Source organism: Gracilinanus agilis, chromosome 6 (assembly GCF_016433145.1).
Source record: "Gracilinanus agilis isolate LMUSP501 chromosome 6, AgileGrace, whole genome shotgun sequence".
Taxonomy (NCBI): domain Eukaryota; kingdom Metazoa; phylum Chordata; class Mammalia; order Didelphimorphia; family Didelphidae; genus Gracilinanus; species Gracilinanus agilis.
Window position 1 is genome coordinate 180,209,857 of NC_058135.1, and position 21,880 is coordinate 180,231,736.

Below are 21,880 nucleotides of genomic sequence, written 5' to 3' on the forward strand. Positions count from 1 at the left end.
GATGAGTAAGCTTGTATTTGCAATATCTTTATTTAATTTTTGAGCCTTCCTCTATGTCTAGTCTAGCTTTTCCAATACAAGATAGTCTACAATTCCTTTTACCCTAGGTTCCCTGGACTTAATGAAGTTTAGCACCGGTACCAAACCATTGGAGAAATTACAGGTTTAGCTTCCTAGATGTTTGGCATTAAAAATTAAAGAAATTAAATTTTTTTCAATAAAAGTAACTTAAATATAATTACTAATGGGGTTAAATGGATGACAGTGACACCTCATTCATTGGCTATCAGCTTATTTAAAATAACCTGTAAATTGACGCTATAGCTAGTCTCTGTTTGACAATTTAAAACTTCATTCTCTATATAGATGATAGGCAACTTGAAAAAAAATTACTGATGAAGTAGGCATCGTGGAAGAACTATCCATAATTAGAAGCAATCCTCTGAACATTCGTGTTGTCAGTACTGTAGACAGAGAGGTTATGATTCTAAACGAAGGGCCTTTTTCATGAACCCATCAACAGTATTGATGAATACAGTGAAATCTGATTAAGGTGATAACAGTCATTCAAATTAACAGCCTGAAAGCAAAAAAATTAATGGATAATCTTAACTCATTTAATTCAAAGAATATCTACCTCCTTATAAAATGATATAACCAAAATAAAATTGATAGTCAGGTTATTCATTTGAGAATCTTGCTTATAGACATTTTTTCCTTGAAAATTTAAAAGAATATATTAGATGAGCCTTATCTCATGATGCTTTGGTTTATATTTTGCCTTTAGTACCAGTTTGTGGAGATTTTTCTGTATGTTGAATTTTTCCCATATTTTTATGTTCCACAAAGTTCTTATTTGCTTTCAGTTTTAAGTACCATCTTTGATTCAAATTCATTTTACTGATAACACTTTGCCGCTAGCAGAATTATTGCTCAAAACTAAGAAGGAATAACAATGCATGACAAGAATCTTGCCTCCTCTCTGAAGGTTGGGTCAAGATCTAAAACAGATCTGGCCACACTAAGACCAAACGTCTTACAAATTTCCTGTATTGGTGTTCCCAAAGACCGCTCACCAATTGAATCTCCTACTAGGACATCCCAGGAACCTTTGCACATAGAGCAGTGAGCTAATGTACTTTTTACAATGATCTTAGTGTGATTTGCCATTAATGTCCTTTTCTATAGACCAACTTGTCAAGTATTCTCTGAAGTCTATGACTGAAGAATGTTTTTGAGTTTCGTGTGGCTTTCTTTTCATCTTTCTGAGACCCTCCTTTCAATTTTTTGTTTTTTTTCTTTTATTTTAAAAAAATACGTTTACCTTTTTTTTATGTTATATGCTATAAAGAAAGATTTCCTCAAAGGCAATACAATTTTGCTATTATTTCCTAAAAGAAATGCCTTTTGGTGTTTGAAATGATGGTATTACAGTTTAATTATGTTACTAGTGACTGGTAACTACTAATTCCTCTGGTGGATGTTATCAAATTGTCTTTTCACTTTTACTTTAGAGTAAAACCTTATTTGGGATCTGGTGAAGTCTATGAATACCTAAGAATAATAGTTTTAAGTAACTGAAGGAAATGTTAAATTTCAGTTCAAGGTTAGTGAAAATAAAGATGTTGTTATTTTCCTCTCCAGATTCACAGACTTCCTGATGTAGCTAAGTGAGGAGGGCCAGGTTTACTTATAAGTTTGGCAAACCTGACTAGATCAGTACAAAAGAGATAGGTGTAAAGAAAGTTGTAGAGTTTGAAATAGAAGTGTACCTGAAAAAGACTTCAGAGAGATTCTTTTATCCCTGGGGGTCCTAATGCCCTTTACAAAATGCCTAATGCATTTGGAGAATCATTGATGTGCAGCTGCCTTTTGTATGAAAGGCTAAATCTAACATGGAACATGAAGAGTTGCATTTTTCCAGAATAGTGGCAAATAGAGAGGAAATGTATAAGTGTAAATTCCAACATCTACAGAACCATCAGTAACACCTTATTTCTCAGGACAGTCAAGTGAAGGATGCCTCTGAATTTGTGTTTTCCTTTAGTTGTTTGGTTTACTCATATACAGGATATCTTTTTTCCAGATATGTTTAGCCTTAAAAAGGCCATTCTCATTCTCCTCTTTATCACACCCTACGACCCTTTTCAAAAAATGTCCTACTGTTCCTTCTCTCTCCTCCATTTTATAGTTAAACTTCTGGAAATAGGGTATTTAGTGAATTCTTGTCAACTGACTGACTTGTTAGCTTTCTTTCATCTCTACCCACTTACTTCTCAGTCTCTTTATACTGTAGTTTCTGTCTCTACCAGTTTACTGAAACTATTTTCTTAAAGATTATCATTGTAAAATATCTAAGGCCATTTTCTGGCCTCACACTAATTTTAGTTTCTCAGCAGAATTTGACATTATAGCTACTGTTCTCTTCTGAATTCTCATAGCTTTCCTTACATATATATTGTTTTGCACCAAGGTGTTAAGGATGTAGGGACAAACAAATAAGACTGTTTCTGTTCTCAAGGGGCTTACATCTTAATGAGGCTGGGGGGATGTCCCTACAGGAGCAAAGCAGGTGTTGAGGTCCAGAGGTCCGGAGAATAAATGGAGCCATGAGAGGATTGAAGATGGCTAGGACCCTTCATAAAATGGTGGCCCATTTTAGGGATTCAGCATCTTCATGGTGGAAAGTACCCTAAAATTTTGAATAAATGCCTTATTTCTCTACAAGATCAAATCTATGTTTCTGAATGTTCTTTATGTGTCTCTTCTTCTTTTCCCTCTGCATTAAATGTAGGAAATTCCAAAGACTTGGAATTTATTAATTTCATTTAGCCCTTTTCATTCTCATCCATTCCCTTTGCTTCAATTCTTGCCTTTATATAAATTATTTATAAATATTTAACTCCAACTTAAGCCTCCTTTGTCTGCCCCAGACTGGTTAATGGATAGAGATCTTTACTGCATGCTCACCTGATTCCTTCAGTTCAGCATCTCACACACCTAAAACTCTTCATCTTCCCCTGCCTTGTCCATAGCTGCTCATAGTCTTCATTTTCCTGATTCTCTGTCTACCATTTATTTATTACCTATGTGTTAAAAATATGGTTCATCTTTTTTTCTCTTTCCTATCTATATTTGTATGTCAAATTCTATAAATTCTTCTTTTGAAATATCTCTTGTGTGTTCATCCCCTTCTTCCTATTCCTACTGCCACCCTCTAGTTCATGCCTTTATTATTTCTTGCATCTTTCAGGAATCTCACAGTGGGTCTCCTTGTCTCCATTTCCTTCACTCCGCCATTCATTGTACTGGTAAATACTAGACCAGTCTTCTTAGCACATAGTTAATTATTTCATTGCCCTTCCAAAAAACTTTTCAATTGTTTTTCTATAGCCTATTGAACACATTCATAAGACTTTGTTATTCAAGACTCTTCATATTGCTCCTTATATGTTCTCTATTCTACCCAAATAATCAATCAACAAACTAACATTAAATGCCTACCTTACTATGCTTTGCATTATGGTAGGTGCTTTGGGAGTACTGAGTAAGAATATAACTCCTACATTGTAGGAATGTGTGGCCTAATAAAATAGTAAGATACGAACCTAGAGAGTTGAATAGAATTTGGTTACTTCCATAAAACCTTTTTTTATCCCCTGACTGTATACAATCTCTTTCTTCTCTCAAGCCTTTTTTTTTGTTTGTTTGTTTGTTTTGTTTTGTTTCCTGTGTTCAGAAGCTTCTAGCCTCATTGATTGTAGAGTTGCATTAGGGTTATAAATCTCTGCCCTAAGAGTCCATAAGCTTCTTGAAGCATTTAGTATTTATACATAGATATGTTGTAAAGGCAAGTGTATTTTCAGAGCTGAGTTAGATTAGATGATCACTGAAGTCCTTTCCAACTCAGACAGTTTAGCAATTACAGTTTCTGAGAAGTTTGTCTTTAATTTAAGCCTATAATCATTTTTAATTAATTTATTTATTGTGGGCAGTTTCCATCTAGTGCTACTAGCTCTATGCTCTGGGGCCAAAGGGAACATGTCTAACCTCTTTTTGAAAGGACAGAATTTTAAATACTTGAAGACTGCTGTCTTGTCATTTTCCTCTTTCCCACCATGTTTTTCTGTTCTTATACTTACTGACTTGGGTTCTTTCATCTGAGCCTCATAGAGCATGAAGCTGGAGTAAAAGTGAATATGCTTTATAAATGTTTATAACATTGCATTAAATTCTGGTGATTTTCTTTTCCTATTCTAGATACTCAAGATGATAACGAAAGAGTTAAAAAATATAGCACATTTATACGCACACTCCCAGGGGTCAACAGGGCAACTCTGGCCGCTATTATTGAACACCTTTACAGGTCAGTGTATTCAAAAACATTTTAATACGCCTTCATCAGTATTGGGTCTTCAGGATGTCTTTTTTCGTCTCCTGTTCTCAAGAAGCTTTCGACATATTTTGTTAACTATTCCTCCGTCTTAGAGGATTGAATGAGGCTGAGACAGATTAAAGACCCTCCAGTGATCTCAGAAATAGTTTAGGACCCCCGGCAGGATGTCCTCCTGACTCCTACGCCCTCTGCCCACTGGCCTTTCCCTGCCCTCCTGTTTCTTTGTCTCAGGCCATTCCTTTCACCACTTGAAATCCATCCATCATTTCCTAACAGCCTTGCCATTTTTAAGCTGTATACAGTGATGCAAGTCGTAATTACAGAACTAAACTTGGATGAGAAGGCTTTTGGAGTCAGGAGGAGAGGCTGTCTAACATTTTAGAGGCTGTCTAACATTTTAGGTGCCGTTCTCTGATTATATTAGCCCGATGGGCCAGCCAGTCGGGGTTTGAATCCCAAGCTGGCAGGCCTGACTGAGAGGACCCGGGCTGGCGATCAGATGGGGATCAGCAGCTCCGCTTTCCAGTCCCAGCTAGCCCCAGAGTGGCAGCTCCATCTGTCACAGCCAGCCTGGAGCATCCACTTCTAACACCCCAAGGCAAGCTACAGGGCTCCACTAATCAAGTCTGATCCATCCCCGGGGAGGATTTCCTGAGCCTTGAGCCAGCCCATCTCCCCCTTGGGGAGACATTTTTAAAACCCGAGGCAGGGCCAGAAAGAAAACATACAAGGTAGCGAGGGCCCTCCCAGTGCACGTCCTCAGACTGTCTCCTACGGAGCATCCTAGGAGACGAGAAGGGAGGCCCAGAGGGAACTGATGTATCTGGAGGGATGGGGGGTGTGAATATGCCTGCTGTGGGCAAGGGGCTTGGATTCAGCCCTTTGGGGCTGAGCATTGGGCTTCTTATGCAGTAGAATAACCACAGATGGACGGGCCCTCACACAGACATACAGACACACATCAGCCCTTTTCTTTTTCCTGGGGACTCCTCCAAGGAAATTCTTCTCCCAGAGATGTGTCAGCGATGCACCTTAGAGCCTTAGAGAACTCTGTGTGGGAACTCAAAGGTGCAAGGACTTGGCCCGGCCTTCCAAGGCCGTCTGTGTCAGAAGCTGGTCTGTCAGATACTGAGGCTGGCTTTTATCTATTACATTGGGCTGCCTGACAACAAAAATCATCATGACTCGAAATCAGGCTTGCGCAATCCATTCATTTAGGCAACAGTTGAAGTGGTGGAGAATACATAAAGAAAAAGGAAGCGTGTGCCTTGTGTCATCAAGGCCCCATATCCTGTGATCTACAGCTCATGCTAGATGGGATCTGTTTCCGCCCTCCCCTTTTACAGAGGAGAAGCCTGAAGCCGGAGGGCTTTTGAGTCAGTGGCCTCAAGGTCACATAACCATGGCCTAATGATTTTGTAGCTTTCTGTACAGACCCAGAAGATTCTCCTTGGTGACCTGGCTGGTCTATCTTGTAAAAACTTAAATTCTGGGGGCAGCTGGGTAGCTCAGTGGATTGAGAGTCAGGCCTAGAGATGGGAGATCCTGGGTTCAAATATGGCCTCAGACATTTCCCAGCTGTGTGATCTTGGGCAAGTCACTTGACCCCCATTGCCCACCCTTGCCACTCTTCCAACTAAGAGCCAATACACAGATAAGGGTTTTTAAAAAAAAAAAACAACTTAAATTCCATTTGAATCGGAGAACAGAGATGCATTTCCCTTAATCTTCAGTCCTTCATCATTACATCTAAATGCGTCACGCTGACCATGGGTGCTGCTCTCTGAGAGTCCCGTCTTCACGGTGAGGAAAGTGCCTCTCTCCCTGTTAACTCCAAGATGGCGCCTTTTCCCAGTAGTCAGGAAGTGCCAATGGAGAGAAGAAGGGACAGCCTAGCTCTTCTGGCTCACAGCCCTCATTTTACCGATGTGCAGATGGAGACTCGGGAAGGGGCATGCAGGAGCAACACACTATGAATAGAACCCAGCTTATCTCATGCGCAGCCCAGGGTTCTTTCTGTTATAATAGATTGCCTGCACTTGAGTTTCTTCTTTTGAATGTCTGTTCCCACTTTGCTATTGCATTTCTCCAGTATTTATCCTCACCCATTCCCTATAAAAATAAGCCAGCTGCTCTAATTTTGTAATGTGAGCCAGCCAGTAAACAATCTGCAAATGAATGGGATTTTTTTATACATGTAACTTTTCAAGAATATGACTGTCTCATCTGGGCCCATATATTTGAAAGTGTAAACATTTGTGTGCCTTAGATTATTTATACAAAAAGAAAATGTTAATGCCATATAGTCTTGAACTCTATTATTTGAATCGTTTGTGGTTGTTGATATTTTTATTTGTTTTTGTCTCCTGTACAAGATTGAAAAATCTATGGCATTTGTGGTGCAAAAGGTGCAAATCAACCCTGCAAAGCCTTACTGCAGAATTTCTGACAGTTGAAAAGGGTTTAGAACCCTGACTAGAGACAGTTCATCCTGGAGACTCAGTGAGAGTAGGAGGGTCAATTGAGTTCCGTCTTTGGACTGAAAACCTGGCCTTGATTCTGCAGCTTTGCTCTTAAGATTTGTAGCTTAGCTAATTCCTTTGAATCTCCCTGACCTTCCATATCCCTATCATCATTTCCCTTCCTGAATTTCCTGTGGGTTTTGGAAGAAGGGTGGATCTGGGTGGTAGCATTCAAACTTTGTAGATTTAGTTTCCCCTTAGACAAGTAGGGCTTAATCTTGATACAAATTATCTCCTGAATCATTGTATGCAACTTTCCTAACCTTAAAGGCAACAAAACCTCCCTGAGACTCAGTGGGGCAGATCCTTTCTCAGTCTCTCATTCCTGTGTCCCTCCCCCACCTGAAGCTTCTCCCTAGGCAGTTGTTAGAGATACCTTGTATCCCTCTGTCCTTTACAATCAACCCTGAAACTCAATAAACCCCTTGTCACTTAATCAAACCTTTGGCTAAATCATTGGTTGTTTGATAAAAGGGAGAAGGGGAGAAAGAATAGTTTTCTCTCTGGGTTCTGAGGGAGTTGGAGGCATCCATCTTGGAGGAAGTGGTGTCCCTATACTTCCTCTGGACTCTTCCTTTGTGAACCTGAGAAACTGACCTGAAAGCCCTCTAGTCAGTTTCAAGCCATTTCTGGCTGGCCTTAACCTTTTGTCTGTAGAAGTGCCCTTCCTGCCTGGAGGGCTCAGTCTGCTTCCCTTCAGTGACTCTGTCTCAAACCTGTGTACCCCGTCTGTCTCCCTGCTTACCACCTCAATTTAGTTACTACCTCCACTACTGCACCAGCCTTTCCTACCTACTGACTTAGGGATCTGCAAACCTCATCCACTTGCCTTATCCCCTATTACACATCAGAGACAACTTGTTGCTTCCCACTTTGTGCACCCCACTAGGCCTAGAGAGTCAATTAATATTTGGTAGTTATTGTGTTGAAAGAAACTACATTAGTGAGTATCTGCTAGCAGTTTAATTGAAGGAGTGTCAAAGTGTTGTGTATTTTAATTAGACATATTTATTTTTAACAGGGTTCAGAAATGCTCAGAAATCAACCAGATGAACTCTCACAGTTTAGCTATGGTATTTTCATCCTATTTGTTTCAAACTAAAGGACAAACTAGTGAAGAAGTAAATGTGATCGAAGACCTAATTAACTATTATGTTGAAGTGTTTGAGGTAAATATACGTGCAGTGTATACTAATTTAGAAAATAATTTTGATGACACTATAACCTGGAATGTGAAATTTTGTTGTGATTGTGATATGTTTCACATGCCTGGCAAAAGAATCTTTATATAAATTGAGTTATATTTTCTCAAAAGTTTACAGAGTTAAAAATCTTGAAAACTGTGGTCATTCATTTAAATTCATGCAGTTTAAAAATTTTTTGCCATCTGGTATACGTTGGACAGAATAATTCTGCTTACAGATTTTCTCTGATTAATTATGTCTAGTAAATGTGTGGAGGGAGTGAATTTTATAAAATGAATAATAAATGTCATGTTGTTTAATTCTGTTGATTAAAATTTGTTTTTTTCTAAGGGCCCCCAACTAGAAACAAGATACTAAACCATTTGTAACATTTTTAAACTTGATATATTGTAAAATTTTTTTAAAAAATGGAATTTTTGATCAGAAAGTTAACATCAGAGTATTATGAATTAAATTGGAATGCCATATGGAATCTATTTTTCATGAAATTACTCTAAATTTCCTATTGAGAATAACATGAAGTAATATTAGGGGCAGCTGGCTGGCTCAGTGGATTGAGAGCCAGGCCTAGAGACTAGGTTCAAATCTGGCCTCAGACACTTTCCAGCTGTGTGACCCTGGGCAAGTCACTTGACCCTCATTACCCACCCTTACCACTCTTCCACCTAGGAGCCAATACACAGTTACAGTTAAGGGCTTAAAAATAAACAAACAAATAAACAAATAAATGAATGAATGAATGAAATAAGCAAGGAATCAAATAAATAAATAAATTAAAATGAACTCATATTAAAAATAATTACTAAAGAAAAACTTTTTTTTTATTTATCCAGGAATGGACAGTGTATAGTTTCATAGATGTTCTATGCTTCCTTGTTCTTTGTAACACTTCTTCCTATATATCTCTGTCATTTGAGCCTGTAATTAAGTGTTGTTTCTAATGGAAGGTCTATGGAAAAAAGCAAAAAGAGTAGGAAATCAGTGTTCCCAGGTATAATGTCTTGCTACCATTTCTGGATAATTATCTAAAATGCTAAGAAAATGAATTATTAAAATGAAACTTTTTTGTACTTTTTGTGTTTTAAGTACTATTATAACTATTCATCTATGTCAATGAAGATTATCAGGATTTGTATATATGATACTATATTTCACAATTAAATGATAAAATTAAATATAATAATGATGGAAATTGAGAAAATGACATTTCAACTTAAAAATATATGAACCTAGTATACATGGTTAATCAACCTCTTTACTTGTTGCTAATATCTTTGCAATATCATGTTTTTATACAAAAAATATCAGTACCCTAAAGAAGCATATTCTACAACTATAAATTATTTTTCTGAACCTGTTCAAAACTTTATTACTCGTGGGCAGCTGGGTAGCTCAGTGGAGTGAGAGTCAGGCCTAGAGACAGGAGGTCCTAGGTTCAAACCCGGCCTCAGCCACTTCCCAGCTGTGTGACCCTGGGCAAGTCACTTGACCCCCATTGCCCACCCTTACCACTCTTCCACCTATGAGACAATACACCAAAGTACAAGGGTTTAAAAAAAAAACAAACTTTATTACTCTACCAACTTCATTCTAACAATGTTTTGTGGATCCATTCTAATAGAAATAGCTGTTCTTATTTATTTTTAGCTTGAGTATTTTTAACTAGATGAGATTCCTGAAGAAATATGTAAGTGATAGGTCAGTGTGGCTAATCTTATGTATCCATCAATGAAAATTTTCTGAATTATGTTTTCAATAGATTAAAGAAGATCAAGTCAGACAAATGGATATAGAGAATAGCTTTATTACCAAATGGAAAGATACTCAAGTAAGTAGTTGTAATCAGATGTATGCAATAATGATTACATTGTTAATTAAGATTTTTAGGTGTGATTGTTTTTAAATTCTCATAGAAAGCAGATATGGTAAGACAATTTAGATTGAAAAATGTGGTGTTTGTTTCTGCTAATTTATGTAATGATTTATACCTACAGAAAACTTGACTTTATTACTGCTTAACATGCAAATCTTGGGGAAATGTCAGTTTTCCCATTTTAAGCTTTCCTTATATATGTATTTTCCCCTTAAATGCTTTTACAGTTTCTGAAATTTTCAAGGATAATTTTAAAAATGTTAAGAAAGGTTTTGAGAAGAGTGTTGATGAAAACAGTGACTTGAACATTATCAAATTTATATTACATTGCTTAATATTTAAAATGTGGCATGAATTAGACAACATAAGTTATTTTCCCCCCTACGTTTGCTCTAATCATTGCCAAAAAGTTTTGTTAAGAACACTACAATTCCTTTTACTTTTATATGGATGCCAACTTAATTTTTCCAAAATTTCTCTGCCTCCCCCTCTTGCCCCTTGTGGTGGTTTTCTTTTTCTTTTTTATCAGAATCAGCCTCAGATCAATAACAATATATCAATTCACATAGCATCTTGCATTTACTGAATATACTTTGCTTTTCTACGTTTGTAAGTATAGTGTTATATATTCTGAAAATGTTGTGTAATGTATGGTCTACAAATCTAGGAAGCATAATATTGATTAATATTAATACAATAACTAATACTAGTAACTCAAATTCTATATTCTTAACACCAGTACATTGGAGAAGTCTACAAATATGAGATGTTTCCTTAATTCAGATGAAAATAAAGCAGTATTCTAGCATATTCATTACTAGTGTAAGTTACAGAATCATGAAGTGATTGATTATAAAAGAGGTCATGAAGTCAAGGTGCTATTCAGCAACCAGCCCATGCTGCCCAAGATTACCATTAACCTTTTTCAGTTGAAAAGGAGGAATATGCCCCTGGAAAAATATGCCTCATTATTCTGGAAATTTTGAAATTTTTCTTTTTGAGTTTATAAGAAATTTATGCTTGCACAAGCTAATTTTTACTGACTGACTACTAGTTTACCTAGAATAATACTGTTCCAATTTAATGAGACAGTTTATTGTGAACAATTTCTTATATGCCTTAATGAAGAATGCTAAATATTTCTAATTAAAATGATGTAACTGTAGAACTGAGAAAAGAGTTTTTTCCAATGAACAGCATTGTATTGTATTCTATTACGTTATATTACATTCAAACATACTTAAGAAAAACATTATTTCTTTGGATTCTTAAATTATTTTTGCTTTGGGCTTTATTTTACAAGTGGTTTCTGGTGACTTTTAATTTTTAAAATGTTTCCTTCCTGTGGACTTGTTTATGCAAACAGTGAAAATCAAAGTGTCAGTAACATCCTTTTTTCCCCAGTATTTTTCTGTCACACATCTAAAAAGGAAAAAAAAAAAGTAAGCTTTTCTAAGCTTGCTGGCTGAATAATTAAAATTATTTCTTCAAAGCACATTTTTAACATTTCCTTGGCAAATATTCCCTTCAGATTCTTTTCTTTGAAGCAAACTTAACTATAGTTATTGTTTCTCCATTATGACTTTTAAAAATTTCATGTTATATTTTTGTTATGAGTTGGCAGCTTGGCATAAGGAAATCTCTCTGCAAGTATCACAATATTCTTCCTAGTTTCATTTGTGTTCCCATTAATCTTTTCAGTATTACATTATGCGCATAGCCTAATCCTGTGCCTTTTCTTTCTTGACTTCCTCTCTCTTTATTATTTATTGGCTATTCCTTTGCAGAATAATGACCCAGATAACTTATCTCTCTAAGGCTAGCCCAGATACTAAATCAAATCCATTATAAAGAAAGAGTAGCCTTTTTTATTTTTCCCCCCAAAACTTATGTTATCCATCCACTACATTAATCTATCCCCTCCATACACCAGAGCCTTGCATTATAAAATTAGATTCAGTATCATTTCCTTTAACATAATTTACTTTTTCCTTCCCTTTTTATTCATTTATATGTATTATTCAACTTTAATTTATGCTCACATCTCTACCCATTGAGTGTACCTCCCTTTATAAGAGTCAGCAAGGATAATTTTCCATGTGATTAGATGTTTTGTCTTCTATTTTTGTCATTGATATTATTAAGCCAGTCCTGTTGATTAAACCATAATTGTATATGACTCATTTCCTTTCCCTTCACAAAACCTATTATAATGGATGTAACTTAAGCTGTTTTGGAAAACATATTTTGTACCAACCAGATCTTCTTCTCCATTTTCTTGTAGGAAGTTAAATCAGTAGGATAAGGCACCGAACTGGTTGCCAAAGAGACTCATTTCATTGTGAATCTGCTCTCAAACTATTTATGTCTTTTCATCTTTTCAGATTAAAAAAAAATGCTGAATATCATAGATTTGGCAGTCACAAACATGAATTCTACCTCAAGAGAATTTAGATAATTGAAAAAATAGTTAAAATGGGTTCCACATTTTTTAATTCTTTTCTATGAAATGTTATTTATCACAGTGTAGATAACATAGATCTTTATACATTTCCTTTAGGTTTCACAAGCTGGAGATTTGCTAATTGAAGTATACGTTGAAAAAAAAGAACCTGACTGTAGTATAATAATAAGAGTAAGTATCTTTAAGTTATACAAAAGCTACTGTTTTATATTCTTTAAGATTAACTGAAATTTTTCTAAATTTTTCATAATACATGTTTTAATAAATATTTTAGAGCTAAAAATTGATTTGTTTCTAAAGTTTTCGGTTTTCATGATTGTTATTTGAAATCTGGCATGGATCTGCCATTAAAGGATTCTCACGGAATCCTTATTTTAAAGCTAGAAGTATTGGATATGGTTTGGGGATAGAACTTATTCTTGACTATCATTTTGCATGTCATAGCTAATATTACAACATCACTGAATTTTAGTGGATGGGGTCATGAAGGGAAGACCTTAAAGAAAAACTAGTTTTCCTACTAGATGATAAACTCACTGGAGACAGAGATTGGTCATGATTTCTTTGGCATCCTCAAACTTCTGTTGGCTCCCCCCACAATTCTCCCTTTCTCAGCTGAGAATCTTTCCTTGTGTTTTACAGAAAAAAAAATGGAGGTCCTTCTCTATGAGTGCTTTCTTCTCTCTTCCTTATTTCCTATCACATACCTTCTGCTACTCTCCTCCTTTACCCCCGTCTCACATGATGAAGGTGGCTCTACTCCTTATCTCAAGGCTGCCCCCCTACTCATTTAAGCTACCCCATTCCATCCCTTTGTCCCCCTCTGTCAGTCCTACTTGTTCACTTAAAAGAAAAAAAAAATCTCTCCTTGTCTCCTGGCTTGTTTCTTAGTGCCTGCAAACATTCCTGGGTCTCACTCTGTCCCAAAAAACCCTTGCTTGCTCCTTCCATTCCTGTAAGAAGTATCTCCAGGAGGTGCCACCACTTTTCTTCCTCCCTCTCCCTTTTCACCTCTTACATATAGCTTATGACCTTATCATTCCAAAGTGCTGTCTCCGAATTTGCTAATGATCACTTAGTCACCAAATTCATTATCCTTATTTTTGATCTTCATTCTCCTGGACCCCTCTGCAGCCTTTGACATTGTTGATCACTCTCTCCTCCTTGATATCCTCTTCTCCCTTAGTTTTGGGGCCACCCCTGGATCTCTTCCTGCCTACCTCCCTGCTTCTTCTCAGTCTCCTTGGCTGGATCCCCTTCTAGATTGTGCTTTTGAACTGTATGTGTTCCTTGAGCTCTCTTCTCTTCCTTCTGTATACTGTTTCACATTTTGATCTCCTCCGCTCCTATGGGTTAATAATTGCCCTCTTTATAAGGATGATTCTCAAATCTAACTATCCTGCTTCGAACTCCTGCAGTCTCTCCTCTCCAGCTGCCTTTCAGAAATCTCAAATTGAATGTCCAGTAGACTTCTCAAGTTCCCTCTCTTCAAAACTGAGCTCCTCATCTTTCCCCTTAATCCTGCCCTGCATCCCTGTTACAATGGAGGGCAACATCCTCCTCCCAGTCTCTCCAGCTCATAGTCTAGGCATCATCCTGAGCTTCTCACTTTCTGTTGCCAAAATCTGCCAGGGACCATTGCAGCATCTCTCGAATGAACCCCCTTCTCTCCTCTGGAGCCATCACCTTGCCCCTGGATTATTAGACTAGGCTGCCGCTGGCTCTGCCTGCCTCCAGTCTCTCCTGCCTCTAATCTATCATACTGTCAGACACTAAGGGGATTTTCCTGATGTTCAGGTGTGATCAGGGCACACCCCTCCTTCCTCCCTTCATAAAGCTCTCTGTTGCCATGAGGATCAAGTACAAAACGATCTGGCCTTCAAAGTCCTTCATGAGCTAGTCATTCCCTACCTCTCCAGGTAGGGAACAGGCACTGTTCGGTCCAATGATGCTCTTGTTTGGGAACAAACTCCATCCCTCAGTTCCAGCCCTTTTCTCTGTGATGCTCTCCCTCCTCCAACCTTTCTGGGCTCCCTTAAGTCCTAATTGATGTCTCATTCTTTCCTGGAAGCCTTCCCCCCTTTTGTGATTTCTGGTGCCTTTCCTCGCTTCATGATTCCCTGCTTATCCTGCACGTAGCGTGTTTGTGTGTATTCTTTGCATGTCCTCTCTTGTGTTAGATTGTAAGTTTTTTCAGGGTAGGGGTTATCATTTGCTTTTTTTTTTTTGGTGTCCCCAGCCCTTAGCCCAGTGCCAGGTACATGGTAGATGCTTATGTTGCTTGCTTGCTTGCATCTCCTGCAGGGTCCCACACAGAGCCACGTCATCGTGGATCTGTAATGAATGGTTGGTGGAATGAATCCTTTTCTTTTTGTAAGTGTGAAAGCTTTCCTAAGCACACTCTGAGATAAAGTGTTAATCCTCAGATGGGATCCCAGCTTCCTTTCCTCGTGGCTAATCCTTGTGGCTCATGTCTTTTATCCCTTGTAGAGCCACTCCTTCAGCCCCAGTGAGGCAGCTGTCCTGTGGGAGGAATAGGCTTTTATTTCTCTGATATATGGAAACCAACAGTAACATGGTACAGTCTCAGTCTGTACTTTGCCTCCTCCCAGCAGGGATGCTTAGGGGCTTCCAAGATGGCATGATAGGTATTGCCGCAGAAGTCACTTGGGCATGGATCCTTCGATCATCACTATTTAATGAGGCAGAAAACAGGTCTGCCATATAATCTAGCCAAATGTCTTCCCCCTTCCATAGAAGATTCCTTGCGCAGTGTCCAGATAGAAGGAGGAATCCCTACATACGACAAAGCCCTCTTGATGCTCAGATGGATAACATCCCAAATACTTAATTTTATAAAACGTTCATTGCTGTCTTTTGTTTTGCATCACTTGATTTTCCAGCATGTCCCTTTGCCTTCTTCCTCTCAGAAAGTCATTCTTTAAAATAGAGAAAAAAGTTATTGATAAAACTAAGCAGCACATCAGCCCAGTCTGCAACACTTTTAGCATTCCATAGCCATAGTCCTCTGCCTTTTTAGAGAAAGGAGGAAAGTATGTTTTTTTATATCTCTTCTCTGGAGTCAAGCTTTGTCATTGTAATTCCACAGTGCAGGCTTTGATTTTTCTTATTCATTTCATGTCATTGTTGCAGTCTTATGCATGCTATTCTCCTAGATCCACTTACCTCACCTTTTATCCTTACATCTGTTTGTAAAAGTTTTCCTATGCTTGTCTTTATGCATCATATTCATTGTTTTCTAAAGATGCATTAATTTTTTTGTTACATTTGTGGTATTACATTGTGTCTGGGCATTTCTCACTTGGTGAGTATCTGCTTGTTTCCAGTTCTTTGCTACTACATGAAGTCTTTTTTTTTTTTAATCACTGGATCAAAGGGTATGGGGCTTTTTAGTGTGATGTTATTTTATTGTATCAGTCCTGATCATCAGCCTTGAGAAATTCCATGGTCTCAAAAAATGGGGGTAACAGTATTACAGAAAATTTTATTAATTTCAACTCTTTTATTTTTGTTTCTAAATATTTAATTTTTTGCATCTAATAATAATGATAAGGAATATGGTGGCTTATATTGTTTAATATTTGCTATACAAACATTGTTGAATCTGTAACAATTATCAGTATAGAAAGGAGAATGCCCCAAGGCTCCATGGAAAGATCTGAGTTCAAATCAGACCTCAGATACTACTTATGTGGCCTTAGACAAGTCACTTAATCTTTGTTTGCCTTAATCCACCAGAGAAGGAAATGGTAAACCCCTCCAGTATCTTTGCCAAGAAAACACTGTTGATTGTATATTCTACTAGGTCACAAAGGCAGACATGGTTGAATTTTATATATACATATTATATTTGGCGTGTGTGTGTGTGTGTGTGTAGAAACAGAGTCAGGGATGGACATATACATGCATCCATACATGTATACACAGATATATAAACACATATATCCAATTTGATGCTCCAAATAACCTTTAAGTTGCACAGGTCATATATTATTTTTTAATCCTCCTTTTAAGCAGAAGAAGCTAGAAATCCAGAGAACTTGGGAGAATTTCTGCTAAATACTGGTAAATAGTAAAATGCAGAGTTTAGAATCTTAATGTGAAAAATTAGCTATAAAACCCTTAACATTATTTCTGGAATTTAGTTGTAATAAAGATATTAAAATAGCAACATTATGTTTAGTACTCATGTTATAAGTAGTTTCTGTGGTTGCTTTGACTCAGTTATTTAGGCTGTATTGAACAAAGTCCTAGAGGATCACCATGGATGATTTAATTAAGCTTAAAGTATTCCATGGCCAAAGACATGGCAAGCATCATGGCACAGTGGTGAATTGGTTTTGTAATCGGTAGACTCAGGTTCAGATCTTTCTTCTAAAGCTTACAGCTGGTGTGACTCCTTTTGTCTAGATTTCCTCTTCTATTGATGGGGGTTAAAGGGATTGAACTAGAGTGTCTTTAGATCTCCTGTGATTCTATGCTTCATCCCTTGTCATAGATAGGTGGTTTGGATTACAGTGGAAGAATGTATCTAAGTCAGTAAAGGATTTCTCCAACTACTGATAAATAGCTCAAAATATATGCCCTATTAAGGTGTCAATTTCCTTTCTCTAAAGAGGATGTTCTTAGATATCAGGGGTTATTAAACTGGGGTTCACAAATTACTGAGGATTCTATGGATAAATTTCAGAGGGGCCATGAACTTAGATGGGAAGAAAATGACATCTTTATTTTCACTAACCTTTTTTCCCTTGATAATTCTATGTGTTTTTTTTATGTGCCTGAAAACATTAATTTTTTTTTTTAACCCTTGTACTTTGGTGTATTGTCTCATAGGTGGAAGATTGGTAAGGGTGGGCAATGGGGGTCAAGTGACTTGCCCAGGGTCACACAGCTGGGAAGTGTCTGAGGCCGGGTTTGAACCTAGGACCTCCTGTCTCTAGGCCTGACTCTCACTCCACTGAGCTACCCAGGTGCCCCCTGAAAACATAATTTTGAGAAAGGGGTCCATAGATTGCACCAGACTGCCAAAGAGATCCATAGCACAAGAAAGGTTAAGAATCTTGCTCTTATTTAATAGTTTTGTAGAATCTTCAACCTCAATCAAACCTCAGATATCATCTAATTTATCCTCCTCATTTTGTAGTGAAAGAAATTGCTTTCATGGATATATGTGAATTACTTGCTACTTTCAATTTAAATGCCTATAGAAGCAAACTAAAAGTTCAGAGGGTAATTTTTGATTCACATCCATTATCACTCCTGTTTTTTGTGAGCCTAGTTTTCTCACTCATAGCTCAAAGCCCTTTTGCAAAAGGTAACAATTATGCTATTGCTGCTATATCATTACTAGAGTAAAGTCATTTAAATGATCTTTCCCTTGTTCTTTCTGAGTGCCAGAGGCTATCTCATTTTCTTGGGTGCTGAGATTTTTCAAGCTCATAGTTCACTTTAATTGTTATTTTCCCCCACTTAATATAATCACATTTCTAGGAAGTTTCATTGGCCTGGATATATTATGCACTTAACACATTCCATCTATATCAAAAGAAAAAGAATGTGTGTATCACCTATTATTTTTATGCCATATATACATATTCACACATATGTGCAGGAATATGTTGATATTCACTAGCATATGGCATGGATAGAAATGATCAAGCTTAAAGATTCCAACCCCTCAAAATCAAGTAACACAATTTAATGAGAAAATGCACATTATTCTGCAGTTACTAAAATTTATCTCCTGAAAAGTCAAAATTCTTCAGTTCATATTTGTTTCTCATTATAACAGAATTCCATCCGATGGTAGCCAGCTTCAGTTTGAGTCTGGTAACTACCCTCAGTTGAGCAGCCCAGGTCTCTCAGAAGGAATGTGCATTTATGTGGGTGCCTGAGGCTTTGGCACTTCACAAGAGCAAACCCCAAGGATAATGCAGTGGACTCTCCTTACTATCTCCTGGTACCCTCATTCTAGCATTCTGTGGCAGACCCCCATCTGCCATTTCCTGTAAAAAGGCATGTCAGTGAATGTTTAACCCTGGGGTGTTTTGGCTTACTCAGCGAGGATTCAACTCTACACAATAGACAAAATCAAAAAACGATATAAATCTAGAATATTTTCTAGTAAATTGGAAAGCCTAAAGCCCTTTCTTCTTGGGGGCTGATGGAGCCCACTTGGAAAGTGTAAGCTTGCTCATGTCCAAGCAGAGTCACTGTTCTATGGAACATCTGGATACTGATACGTTCTGGTCAGAGTGCTTGTTTCTTCTATCTATTTATGTATAAAAGCATAATATATTTGTGTATTATACATGTTGGAGACTGCATTATATTTCCAAGGTCAAAAACTTGATGCTTTTTTTTTTCACCGGAAAAAAAAAAAACCAATAGACTATGCTTACAGAAGTAAAATTAATTTAAAAAATAACACATTTGAGGAATTACTGGGAAACCAATTTGAGTCACTGGTATTCTAATGTTTTATTGTGGTTCAGTCATTTCAGTTGGGTCCAAATCTTTGTGAACCTTTTGGGGTTTTCTTGGCAAACATATTAGAATTGTTTGTCGCTAGTGTTCTTAATATATATCCTTAGAAATACATCTCTGGATATCATCTGAAAAAAACTATTTTTGTCTTCTAGATTTCACCTGTGATGGAAGCAGAAGAATTGACAAATGATATACTAGCAATAAAGAATATCATCCCTTCCAAAGGGGATATATGGGCTACATTTGAAGTCATTGAAAATGAAGAACTTGGTGAGTCAATTCCTTAGTATTTTTGGCATTCTATTGAAGGTATTAACATTATCTTTGTGTAATATTTAACTTAGCGGCAACTGCTTTGAAATTTTTTTAGATGTTTACTCTTCTGCAAAGTTCATTCCATCCCTTGAAGGAAAAATATATTGAGTACTAGGTAGAGGACATGGCTACCATCTACTAGCTTATGAATTGAAGTGATGAGTTTAATAAGACCACAAAAATTTTTATAGCAACTACAGTCTTACATGTGGTTCTTACTTTTTTCCCCAAGTATGTTTTTTTCCAATCAACAAAAATCTCCCATCTCTTCCCCTACTGAGAATGAAAGAAAATTAAAGATTATTTACTAAATATGTATAGGCAAGGTACACATAAATTTCTGGGTAAAAACAAATTTAAATGTTGGCTATCTTTCTGTCTCCCTCCAAAAAAAAATAGTGTGTGTGTGTGTGTGTGTGTGTGTGTGTGTGTGTGTGTGTGTGTGTGTGTGTGTGTGTNATAGTGTGTGTGTGTGTGTGTGTGTGTGTGTGTGTGTGTGTGTGTGTGTGTGTGTGTAAGTAAACAAATTGATGTTCAGTCATTTCAGTTGGGTCTGATTCTTCACAGTCCCATATTAATCCTCTAGAATCACAATTGGCCATTAAATTGAATAAGAGTTCCTAATTCTTTTGGTACTTTACCATATTATTGTCTTTGTATAAATATTTCTCCTGGCTCTATTCACTGCATTAGTTCAAATAAATCTTCGAAAGGTTTCTTTGAAACCATTCCTTATATTTCATTTTAAGATTCATTTTCCCCTTGCATGACTATATTTGGTTTTGCTGGTTAAGTTATTTTTTATAGAAAGTCTATATAGTTTCCCTTCTGGAATGTTGTATTTCAGACCCTCTGCTTCTTTTTAGTGGTGTCTGCTAAATTGTGTATATTTTGACTATGGCTCTTCAGTTACATGAATTCTTTTTTTTTTCTTGGACAGTTTTAATATTTTTCTTTAACCTGGGATTTCTAGATTTTAACTATATTATTTTCAGAGGTTTTATTTCAGAGGGTGGCCAATAGATCCTTTCTATTTCAGTTCATCCTCTGGTTCTTTAAAAATTTCTATAAACATGATGTCTAGGATGTTTTTGATCAATGGTGTTCAGATAGTTCAGTGAATCTTAAGTTTTTCTAACCTCTATCTGTTCTCCAAGTTAGTTATTTTTGCTGTGAACTATCTTGTTTTTTTTTTAATCTTCCCTTAGACTTTTGTCTTTTTATCTCGTGAAGCCATTGGCTTATATTTGATCCATTCTGATTTCCATTTCCATTGCACTGTAATTTGTCATTAATTACTGACTTTTTAAGAGACAGAGGGATAGTATAACAGAGAACTGGACCTGGAGTCAGGAAGACTCAAATTGGATTCAACCTCAGCTTTCCACTGGTTGTGTGACCCTGGGCAAGTCACTTAACTTCTGTTCCCCTCACTTTCCTCATCTGTAAACTGAGGATGGTGATAACAGCACCTACTTATCAAGGTTGTTGGGAGGATAAAATGAGATCATATTGGTAAAGTGCTTTGCAAACCTTAGAGTGCTATCTAAATGCAGTCTATTAATAACATTCTGAATTACTGTTTTACTTTTCCTAATTTTCCCCCCAGAGCGCCCTCTTCACTACACTGAGAATGTGCTGGAACAAGTTCTTCAGTGGAGTTCATTAGCAGAGCCTGGCAGTGCCTACTTAGTGGTGAAGAGATTCCTAACCATGAATGTAATTAAACACTACAATGGTACGTGAGAGTGCTTCGCTTCCCACTTTTTATAGACATAGGAGACGGGTAGGATTTTGTTCCTGAATCCCCAGAGCTGCCTCGTCCACATCTGCAGCTCTTTCACGTGAAAAGAAGACTAGGAAGAGAGACTGGCAACAGTGGATACTTTTCCATTAGGAATTGTGCCTTTTAAATAAAGTATAAGCACTGTTTACCAAGAAATGTATTTTTAAAAGCCAGTTTTTGGTTCATGCTTTCAAAACGTGAGCAAACAGATATCTGAAGCCGAAGTTTATGATCAGATTATTTAGCATTAATATTGATAGAGCACCCGAGTTGTTGAATAATGATGCCGTTTAAAAACAGATTTGACCGTGTTTTAAAAAGAACCTCCAAAGTCATGAGTTTTCCCCTTAATTGTGCTTTGTCGTCCTAAGAACTCCATAAATATTTCCTAGGTGGGTGCGCTTTGTACTTTTGGAGGGTAGTTAGCTATTCAGTTTACTTCGTCTTTGTCTTGGCAAATGCCTTCTGAATCAATCACTGTGACCACCTACTCCAGAATTATTGCTCTATTCATTATATCCCATACACCTTGAAATTGAGATCTAAAAGGAAAATAATGAAAGCAAATCAAATGTGATTTCTCTGTCAATTTGTTACCAGAAAAACTGGCATCATTGCAGAAATATTTATTGCTCTGCAACTCTGTGCAGAAAAGGAACAAGGGTAAGCATCTGAGTGGGTGTGCATTTTTATGCACACACACACATATGTATATGTCTGTATACCCTGTGTACATACATACACATGCTCATGTGTGTATCTGTATGTGTATCGGGGTATATATTATATATGTGTGGTTTTTCTCT

General features: G+C 37.0%; 1 protein-coding gene across 1 annotated transcript in view; it reads left to right on the plus strand.

Moving 5' to 3' along the window:
- ARAP2 (ArfGAP with RhoGAP domain, ankyrin repeat and PH domain 2) overlaps nucleotides 1-21,880 on the plus strand; it is a 195,566-nt gene that overhangs the window by 135,508 nt on the left and 38,178 nt on the right. Inside the window, exons 21-27 of the mRNA XM_044682425.1 lie at nucleotides 4,261-4,366; nucleotides 7,940-8,087; nucleotides 9,883-9,951; nucleotides 12,557-12,631; nucleotides 19,126-19,243; nucleotides 20,898-21,026; nucleotides 21,675-21,737. Of these exons, the coding sequence (XP_044538360.1) occupies nucleotides 4,261-4,366; nucleotides 7,940-8,087; nucleotides 9,883-9,951; nucleotides 12,557-12,631; nucleotides 19,126-19,243; nucleotides 20,898-21,026; nucleotides 21,675-21,737 (708 nt within the window). The remainder of the gene's footprint in view (nucleotides 1-4,260; nucleotides 4,367-7,939; nucleotides 8,088-9,882; nucleotides 9,952-12,556; nucleotides 12,632-19,125; nucleotides 19,244-20,897; nucleotides 21,027-21,674; nucleotides 21,738-21,880) is intronic.